At 30.5% G+C, this 11120-nt stretch overlaps 1 protein-coding gene across 4 annotated transcripts; it reads right to left on the bottom strand.

Moving 5' to 3' along the window:
- Nucleotides 1–1366: 1366 nt before the first annotated feature.
- LOC107946386 (UDP-glucose 6-dehydrogenase 5-like) lies at nucleotides 1367–3682 on the bottom strand. 4 transcript variants are annotated; one of them, NM_001327507.2, is made up of 2 exons: nucleotides 3567–3653; nucleotides 1367–3083 (listed from the first exon to the last, which is right to left on the bottom strand). In NM_001327507.2, the coding sequence occupies exon 2, from the start codon at nucleotides 3079–3081 to the stop codon at nucleotides 1639–1641; it is 1443 nt and encodes a 480-aa protein (NP_001314436.1). In that variant the 5' UTR covers nucleotides 3082–3083; nucleotides 3567–3653; the 3' UTR covers nucleotides 1367–1638. The 4 variants fall into 4 exon arrangements, with proteins under 4 accessions (NP_001314436.1, XP_040962498.1, XP_016736172.1 ...); XM_041106564.1 differs by having other exon boundaries at nucleotides 1390–3357; nucleotides 3567–3682; XM_016880683.2 differs by having other exon boundaries at nucleotides 1390–3091; nucleotides 3567–3681.
- Between the last annotated feature and the right edge of the window lie 7438 nt (nucleotides 3683–11120).

Here is an 11120-nt window from a genome sequence, read left to right as displayed (position 1 = left end):
TATTTATTGTCTTTATTTCCTTTACTTTCAATTCCTAAAACTTCCAGCTTGTTACTATTTACCATTTATAACTCATTTTTCAAATTCTCTTTTTCAACCACCCCACTTTAATACATATTTTTTCCATCCCCCATACTCAATCACGTCACCCATCTTTTCACCCTTTCTATCTTATTTAATTTATCAAATACCAACATGTCACAAACCTTAGCCAACTAAACCTATTTTCAGCTTTAGGCCGGAATTAGCCTCGTCAAAACCCATGAGTTACGAACCCGAGCGATTTAACTCCTAAATTCCAGTACTTATTATTTCTCCGGATTAAGAGTATGATTTTGTCAGCTCACAAAGTCAGATCAACACTAAGTCAAAAAAAAGACGTTGTTTGATTTAGTATGGTTAGACGTACAGTTAGAATTCCGAAAGAAACGTTTCTAATCGGTTTTCTGTGAACACATTGGCGTGCCAAGTAGAGATAGTTGTTTGGTTCTGTCAAGGGAAGTAGTAACCGGATTTAAATGTCCCACGCGGTTGAGGGCATTGGTTCGAGCTAGGCTCTTTTAGAACGCAAAGCTGCCGGAGTTCTAAATCTCGAACGTTTCGTGGTTGTTCGATCGGTAAGGGTTAGTTATTGGACGTTCCATAACTAATTTACACAAGGAAGAGTTGGTGTCCGAGGCGTCCTTGGTAGTTATAACTAGCTTATTGGAGAAGAGGAGTTCATTTAATTTCGAGGATCGGTTCAAAAACGAGGGAAAATCCAAGCCTAAGGCTGAGCTTATTTTAATTAATTCTCTTACATATTTTATTTAACTGTTTTTATTATTCTGTCTTCAACTTTTACTTTTTATGCTTTTTATTTATTTATTTCAGGTTCCAGATTTTTGACATCATCCTCGCCCCTAATATCTTGGGCACGACAACTGCCCCGACATAAATTTGGTCAAGAGAGCAACAGTTTGCAGTAAACCCATTCTCTGAGGGATCGACCCTACTCTCTATACTGCTTAATTTGCAAGTTTGGCGTAAGTCTATATTGGTGGATTCGATACCCATCAATTATATATTATATTGATACTATATATGAGCTGATTTGATTCATGAGTATGAAAATAAATGAATAAAATAAAGTTGGCTTACCATCTCGTTTTGCACGAAATACGCGCTAATACAGGAGGAGGGGGTGAAAAACCAGATTTTCTTTGTATTAATGGTCAATGTTATTTCTTTTATGGATATTCATCACTGGTAACCTCGTAACATGAAAATGAGTAGAGATTTGCTCATCTTGATCTTATTTAAGTAAAGTTTCAACATTGAAATCAACGACTCCTGGCTGAGAATAATCAAACATCTCCATGCAACATCAATAAAAAAAAAAATCTCTGATTCTATAAGCATGTAATCACCATGATTCATGCATAAGATAACTGGAATAAAATCCACTGGTAAAGGTTTTATTACAATAAGCCAATAACAAAATCAAATATATCCTACCCGTTGATGACAGATTCAGACACTACTGTGTCATGTAATAACTCAATACAAGTCGGAAGCAGGATCTTAAAACTAGAAGAAATAAAATGTAATGCAATGAAAACTGTGTAATCGGATTATACGCCTCTCAAAATGATGCTCTTATGCCACAGCTGGCATGTCCTTGAGCCATTGATCCAATGGCTTGCCAATGGAGTAGACGATAAACCCGATTGCCCTCAGCTTGGCTTCATCTACAACGTTACGGCCATCGAAGATGAACGCGGGCTTCCGCATATTATCGTAAATCCTCTGGTAATCGAGGGTTTTGAACTCATCCCACTCTGTCAGAATGCAAACCCCATGGGCATCCTTCGTTGCTGCATAGGCATCCCAGACAACATTAACTTGCTTGATCGAAGTAGGGCTCATCGGCTGAAGATGAACCGGATGGTCCCAGTCGAACTTTTTCATTGCAAGATCCCTCTGAATCTGCTCCTCATTGACTTGAGGGTCATATATGCTCAGCAGAGCCTTGTCGCCCAACAGCCCTTTGCATACATCGATCGCTGGGGTCTCCCGAGTGTCACCGGTATCCTTCTTGAAAGCAAACCCGAGAATGGCAATCTTCTTCCCTGAAACTGTGTTAAACATTGAGGAAACAATCCGGTTCACAAACCGAGTTTTCTGGTAGTCATTAATCTTAATGACTTGTTTCCAGTAGTTTGCAACCTCTGGGAGGCCATTGCACTCACAGATGTAGACCAGGTTCAAAATATCCTTTTGGAAACACGATCCACCGAAACCCACACTCGCATTCAAGAACTTGGGTCCAATTCTTGTGTCTTTCCCAACAGCATGAGCCACTTGGCTCACATCAGCACCGGTGGCCTCACACAATGCGGACATAGCATTAACCGAAGAGATTCTCTGCGCCAAGAAGGCATTGGCAGCAAGTTTTGATAGCTCGGCAGACCAGAGGTTGGAGCATATGATCCGGTCCACAGGGACCCAATGCGCATACACATCTCTCAATGCTGCGATTGCCTTTTGACCTTCTGGTGTTTCCCTGCCTCCAATAAGAACACGGTCCGGATTGAAAAGGTCCTGAATCGCAGTTCCCTCGGCAAGGAATTCAGGGTTGGAGAGAATCTGGAAGTCGATGCCTTTGCTGTTGTGGGTCAAAATTTTCTCAATTGCCTCGGCTGTTTTAACAGGGACAGTTGATTTCTCGACCACGATCTTGTTAGATTTCGATACATCAGCAATCATACGGGCAGCACTCTCCCAGTAGGTCAGATCAGCGGCTTTCCCAGCTCCCAGACCTTGGGTTTTCGTCGGGGTGTTAACCGAAACAAACACAATATCGGCCTCGGAAACATGCTTCTCAACATCAGTGCTAAAGAAAAGGTTCTTCCCTCTGCACTTCTTCACCACCTCGTCAAGTCCAGGCTCATAGATCGGAAGTGCATCACTGTTCCAGGCAGTAATTCTTGAGACAGAAATATCCACAACAGCCACTTCAATTTCAGGGCACTTCAATGCAATGACAGCCATTGTCGGCCCACCGACATAACCAGCACCGATGCAACAGATCTTCACCATTTCTGATATCTTACAACATTAAAAAAAAATCCAATTTCTTTGTAAGATCATGGTATTGTTTATTAAACATCGGAATTAGCAAATATTTATGTCAGCAGCAATACATTAATTAACTGAGATTCATTTCAAAGTAAAACAAACCCAAGACAAATACTGATGAAACACAGAGAGAAGTCAGACTCAGATCTATGGTTTCCCAAATGAAAAGCAGGACATTAATACACTCTGAGATCCGACATGTAAACCGACCAAAATACGCAGTCAATCTACAAATTCCTTTTAAAACAATAAACAAGAAGTTCAGTGAACACATTCATGTCAGAGATCTGACCAAAAAAATGATGGAAACAACAAGAGATCCACCAACTAACAAAACCCAAAAACCATAAACAACCAAAAAAGGAGTGACCCAAAAGAACAAAGTTAACAAGTGAAAATCAAAAGCCAAAAGACAAAGACTGAAAAGGAAGTAGAGATGAAATTACCTTGGTGGGTGTTGAGTTGTTAGATCAAAGAAAAAGAAACAGAATCTGGGTGAAGAAGAAGAACAATGGGAAAAGGAGAGAAACAGGAAAAAGGATCTTTGGTGTGAAGAATGAGAAAGACCGAAGACCTTTAAACTGTATTTATAGTCACCTAAATTGCCTTGAAATGTCTACACAACTTTTTTATTTCATTTAATCCTCCCTTTTTTTTTATTTACCATATTTTAAAAATGTCTATGAAAACAATTATATGTAATATAAATTATAAGAATATTCTTATTTCTTTTAGCCCATCAAAATCCTACACTTAACTACCAATGATTTTATTTATTAATTAAAACATTAAAGGTTTTTTTTTCTGGTATTGTTAGTTTAATATGCTTTCAATAATTAAAAGTAAAATTTTAATCAAATGGACTAAATTTAGTAAAAAAATCTAAATGAGTTTATTTATAATGATGTCAAATAGTATATAAAATTTAATTACCTAAAATTCCTCTAATTACCAAAATTGAATCAGAAATGCTATAATTTAATTATCTTATGAGATTTTTTTGTATAGACTTTCCCTACTAATTATTTTCCTAAATCATTGTTAAATAGTATTGTCAGGTCGGAGTTTGATATAAATTATCAGACATCAATTAGTAAGGGTATTGTATATTTCACGTTCAACTAATATGGCAACTCTAGGCGACTATGACCCATTTGAATTACGTATTTACGATGGTCCACCTAAACAAATTGCTATGGGATTACTACAAGGAAGTGTTGGTGAACTCTGTAAGGATTACTATGACTAATTATATTTAGTTTCTTATTCTTACCAAAAAATAAATATTGAATCAAAAGTATCGTTTTTTTTCTAAATTTTAATTTAAAATATTTTATCAATGATTTAATTATTTTTTAAAAAATTATACAAGTCTTTGATTGCATCAACTGGTGGATTAAAATATGGACAACCTCTTCTCATACTCATTGATAAAAAAATAAAAAAAAATGTGTGGGCAATAATTATAAAAGGGTCCACATGAGAGTTGTGCAGTGTTGGAGTGAAATGGAAGCTATGGAAAAAATTAATAAGATGGCAGTTAGGGACTCCAAGTGGAAGGAAATTGGTTGATTTATTTAATTATTTATTTAGGTTGGGATTTCCAGAGTATTTAGAAGGCCACATCATTCAAAACTTGGCTTTGTTAATGTTAAACATGAGAGTGTGACACATAAATATTGGCTCCTTCGGGACCACTTTTACTGCCTTTTGATTCTGATTCCATTTTGATTTGCTGATAAAATAATTTGTGATTTCATATAATTTTAATGTTATAATCAATTTTGGGTAAATTATATTGGTAGTGTTTTTTTTTATCATTTTACTATGAAAAATTATAAAATAGTCACTTAATTATTTGAATTTTACTTTATTGGTCACCCGCCGTTAAATTACTAATGGAAAGATAGCTTGGTAGCTTTTAAAATTGGCATAATAGTAACTTTAATCTTCAACATTTGTATATTGTGTCAATTTAGTCTTAATTCCAAAAAAATAACCCTCAATATTTACACATTATGTATTTTTTTTGTTGTAGTTTTACTTTTATTTGTGACATCAATGGTTAGTTTTAAATTGACACAATGTATAAATATTAAGGGTTATTGTTGTTATTATGCCAATTTTAAAATTTGTCAAATCATCTTTTCGTTAGCTATTTTGCGGCTGGTGACCAAAAAAGAAAAATCGAATTATTAGGTAACCATTTTGCAACTTTTCATAGTTTGGTGACTAAAAATAAATTACCAATAATTAGTTGGGTGACTACAAGTGTAGTTTACTCCATTAATTTTAGGTGTCATCTATATTTATATAATATGTTTGATTGAGTTGGTATTATAAGTCAACTTGACATTAATTCGATCAAAAAATTATTTAAAAACCATTTTTAATAAAGTGATGAATATTAATATAATGATGTTTTTGTCTTTTACTATTTTATATGAAATGCTTAACTTATAATCATATAACGTGTGGCGTCATAAGTCAACTCGACATAAACTCAATTAAGAGAATTACTTACATTTTTAAGGTAATATAATGAATATTAATATAATATTGCTTTTATCTTTTCCTATTTTTTTTATATGTAATGCTTAAATAAAATCAATTAAAGATTGAACCCAAGCCTAAAGTAGATTTATTTATGATTTCTTCATCACTCAATCTATGATTCAAATTTTTAATAAATTTTAGGCATAATGATAAATTTAACCTTCAATTTTTATATCTTTTATCAATTTAGCCTGTGTTCTTTTTTTAGTAAATGTGACCATTAACCTTTTCAAAAATCAAATCGTTTTTAAAAAAAATGTTGACTAAAACATTAGTTTTTTAAATGATGTTGGTATAGCAACCAACGTGATAATTTACATGTACTTCATGTTGACATGATGTTATTTGTCTTATATGTCACGTCAACAAATAATTTAAAACTTATACATATATTTTTTTTAAAATAGCATAAAGTACACATAAATTGCTATACAGGCAACCATTTTAAAATTTTATTGTTTTAGTTCGTATTTTTGTTAGAAAAAACAACAACAATTCAACTCTTATTGAAAGATTGATGGTCAAATTTGACTTTTTTAAAAAGGTTGAGGCCAAATTTAACTCAAATAAAAATTAAAGGTTAAATTGACAAAAGATGTAAACTTTAAAAGCTAAATTTATCATTATGCTTGACAAAAATCTAATATGTTTTTATAATGATTTATTGACTAAGTGGGTGGCACAAGTTAATTATCACCAACTTAGTAATAAATATTATTTTGAAGATATTTTTTTTGTTTATTTTATGTTTTATATAAAATTTATAAAATACATACAAATAGATAATTTCTAAAGTCTCAAACGTTATCAATTCAATTAATCTATCAATTATTTTTAATATGAAATTTTCGTACAGGTATTTGTTATACAATTTTTTACCCACATCATGAGTTTCCCATAATATAGTATTATTTATAATTTTGATATTGTTATAACTTTTTCATATATTATTTTGATTTTTTTGATAATTTACTAGAGTTGGTTCCATTATAAGGGATCTACTTTCACTAATGTAAAATTAAAAGTTGTTTTGCACATTTTTTTTTATTTTTTTATACAATTAATATTTTAACGATTAATATTGTCTTTTTTGTCATCATATTTTATATTTCATTATAAATCATATATATTGAATTTTGGTTAAATTAAAAATGTTCAAGGCTTTATTTTATGTTAAAAATTTCAAGAGTCAAAGATATATATATATATATTAGTACTATTAACAAGATACATCAAATTTGTGATAAGAATTCTAATTTATAATATATATTGGTTAGTATTTGGTATAGTGATAGTGTATATTTTTTTGTTTCACAAGCAGTTTTGAAAAATTGACATGTATTTTTTTTAAAAAAATATTTTACTATATCCTTATAGGGTACTTGTCAATTCTTGACTTTAGAAGTCTAAAACATCCATTGACAGTGTACTAAATAAATTCCCTACATATATATATTGGCACAAGTTTGAAAAAACTTTTGAACTGACTAATATAATAATTTTTATTTATTATAGGCTTAATTGACAAATTGCACCCTAAACTATACATATTTTCCCAACTTGGTATTTAAACTTTATTTTTTATCAGAAGTGGTACTTAAATTATTCCTCCGTTACTCAAATCATCCAAAATCTTAACACCGTTAAAAAAACCCAATGACCAATTATATTGTGCCACATTAGCACCATATGTTATTTTTCTGATTTTATAATATTAATATTAAAAAATTAAGTACCAAATTAGGTAAAGAAATATAATTTAGGGTGCAATTTGTCAATGAAGCCTTCATTATATTACTGATTTTTCCATTTAATAATTTTTTATTATTTGTTAACAATCTTTTAGTTGAGTGACAAGAGTATTATGTTGTAGGCATTAGACTTTATATTTGATCTCAAGCAAACCTCCCCCAATTATCAAAAAATTATTATTAATATAAGAGTTTTAATTTTAATAAAAAATTGGTTAAAACAAATTTTCTTACCATTGCTTATAAATAAAATTCTAATTCTATTAAAATACTTTTATTAAATGCATTTATATATAAAAAAAGTCAAAATTTATATAGAATTATTTTTTATATAAATTTCCGATAACCGAAAAAGTAAAAGGAAAAAATATGTTTTAAATAGTAAAATCTGTTATGAATATCTTATTAAGTGGATTTCCATCATGATAAAGATAAAGTTTTGATATACTTTAAATTCTAATAGTTATTAGAATTAGATCTCTATTTCTTTTATGCTTCTTGTCCCTATAAATAGAGACTCTAATGAAGCATTGTAATCATCACTTTTGATTAATAAAGTTCACTCTCTGTTGCTTTCATATTTTCTTTGTTCTTTATTCTCTTTATTCTCTTTATTTTATAACACGTTATCAGCACGATAATTCTCTATTTTTTCAAAATCTTTCAAAGTTGTCCCACAAATCAAATTCCTTTTCACGTTAAATTTTCTCCCTTACAACTTCATTTTCAGGATGTTGAAAGATTCAAACTCAGAATGGATTGTGATTTTTATTCCCGATCTTTGATTTATAATTGTACAAGCATGGGTAAAGAACAGATTTGTCAAGGTGATGATGATGATGTTAAAGATCTTCAGGTATATTTTACTATATTTTATTTATTATATCATGGTTATTATAATTGAAGACTAATCATGACAACACGAATAGATAAATTCTAATTTAAAATCCATGCATGTTTGCGATGGTGATTATGAAATAAAGAATCTATTGGGACATTTATAAGCTCGTCTTAGTAAATCTATTGCATTCCCCAAAGTGAATGTAAACATAAAGAAAATAAAATATATACTCATGGACCACTAAAAGTGGGAACATGGTAATAAATAAGAGAACAATGAAAGTTCTTAAGATAATTTTTCAAATGGTAAAAATAACTTATGTTATCAATATGATATGAAAGATTATTGGCCACATATGTGGCGTATGCCCAAATATTTTGTTTCTGTTAATATTCTTTGAGGAATGATATGAAAATGTAGTAATGAATTCTATTATTACAAATAGAAAATATTTATCTTATTTGGTACTGAAACAAACAAATATTCTTCCAATATTTGATTGTATAAAATTAGTTGAAAGCTCTAGAAGAGCTAATATATCACTATCTAAAAAGCACAAAATTTTGTGCAATATTTTTAAAAAATGTGAGTATAATTCTACAGTATTCAGAATAAGTTCTTAATTAAAATTACGTAGTAAAATATTACTGATGAGAACTTGCAAAAGAGGAAACTTATGTATGAAAAGTTAGTGGTTATGTACCTATTGTACATGTAGAAAATAAGATCCACTCTCAAAGTTTGATATTAATAGATTTTTGGGCATTTGAAGATTTTGACATATTTTCTTGAAGCGAATACTACATATAATTATTTGGAAATTATATTTATTGACTTAGTGGCATTATAGACTTCACATTATTTTAGACATTTTCAGTAGTAAAAGTCACAATAGTACTTATATGTGGATACAAATTAAAAGGAATGATAATAAAATTATCAAATTGTTACAATTCAGTACAACTGAAACACATGTTAAAGTAAACCAAAGTTTACTAATACAAATGCATTTACTACTTGGCGTGACCAGTTAGATCATCCTGGATCATATATGATGCGAAAATTAATTGAGAATTCATATAGACACCCATTAAAGAACCAAAAGATTCTTTAATTTAAAGAATTCTCATTTATTGTTTGTTCTCAATAAAAATTGGTTCTTAAAAACTCACTAGCTAAAGTTGAGATTTAATGTCTTGCATTTCTGAAATGAATATGGGTCCATTCATCCACCATATGGATGATTTTGATATTATATGATTTTGGTAGATGCATCTACAAAACAATCACATGCGTTATCAACTCGCAACTTGTCGTTTTCAAGATTGCTTGTTTAAATGATTAATTTCAGATTATACAACTAAAACAATTTATCTTGCTAATATTGGTGAGTTTACATCCCAAGTTTTCAATGATTATTGCATGTCAATTGGGATAAAAGTTGAACATCCTATAGCTCATGTTCACATACAAAATGATTTAGCTAAATTATTTATCAAATGCCTCCAACTAATAGCTAAATCATTACTTATGAGAACAAAACTTTCTATTTCAGCATGAGATTGTATTGATTTACATGTTGTACGCATCAAGCCAATAAATTATAAATAATCCTTATTACAATTGATTTTTGGTCAAGAGCTAAATATTTCCCATATTACAATTTTTTGAATGTGCGGTATATGTTCCAACTTCTTCACCACAACGCACAAAGATGGGTCATTATTAGAGATTGAGAATCTATATTTATATGAGTCTCCTTATAATATTTTTGAGCTATTAATTCGATATTTAGTTATGACAAGAGTTTTCAGTTTTCCCAAAATTAGGGGGAGAGAATAAATAGCTAGATTAATAAAGTACTTGAAATGAATTATTAATGTCTAAGATCCTCGTACAAAGCAATGTGAACCAGAAGTTCAACAGATAATTTATTTTACTTAAAATCAACTGCCAGATTCATTAAATCTCACATACCAGCTGAAAATGCTCCAATATGAATTGATGTCCTAATAGGGCAAACTATTGATGCAAAAGAAAGTAATCTATGCATGAAGCGTGGAAGACCAGTCGGTTCCAAAGATAAAAATCCTCGTAAAAGTAAGGAGCAAACATTCAAGATGGTCATATAGTGGAGGCAGGGTTCCTGAATAGACCTATGACATAACTAATTATAAAACTCAAGAAGAGTTTCAGGTACCTAAAAGTAAAAATGAAAATGATGAAAATAAAGAGATCTCGATAAGTAATGTCAATACAAGAAAAAGATGAAACCAAAAAAAAGTAGTTATCGACAACAATTTTCCTTATAATATTGCTATTAAAATAATAAAAGAAAATGAGGATCTTGAGCCTAAATTTACTAAGGAATGTAAAAATAAAAAATATTTTCCAAAATGGAAAGATGCAATTCAAGCATAATTGAATTCACTTTCTAAATGTGAGGTTTTTGGACTTGCAGTCCAAACACCTAAAGGTGTAAAGCCGGCAGGATATAAATAAGTATTTGTGCAAAAATGAAATGAAAAAAAATGAAGTTTTAAGATATAAAGCACGACTTGTAGCACAAGGATTTTCGCAAAGGCCCGACATTGATTATGAAGAGACATATTCTCCTGTGGTGGATGCAATCACGTTTAGATATCTTATTAGTTTTGCAGTACATGAAAAAATTGACATGCATCTAATAAATGTTGTTACAGTCTATTTGTATGGCACACTTGATAGTGAAATTTATATGAAAATCCCTGAAGGATTTAAAATCCCTGAAGGATATAGAGTTTCTTGGGAAAATTGTTCGATCAGATTAAAGAAAAGTTTATATAGATTAAAACAATTTGGACGTATGTGGT

This window comes from Gossypium hirsutum, chromosome D12 (assembly GCF_007990345.1).
Source record: "Gossypium hirsutum isolate 1008001.06 chromosome D12, Gossypium_hirsutum_v2.1, whole genome shotgun sequence".
Classification (NCBI taxonomy): domain Eukaryota; kingdom Viridiplantae; phylum Streptophyta; class Magnoliopsida; order Malvales; family Malvaceae; genus Gossypium; species Gossypium hirsutum.
The sequence above is the reverse complement of the archived record's forward strand: the minus strand, read 5'-3'. Positions and strand labels throughout refer to the sequence as shown.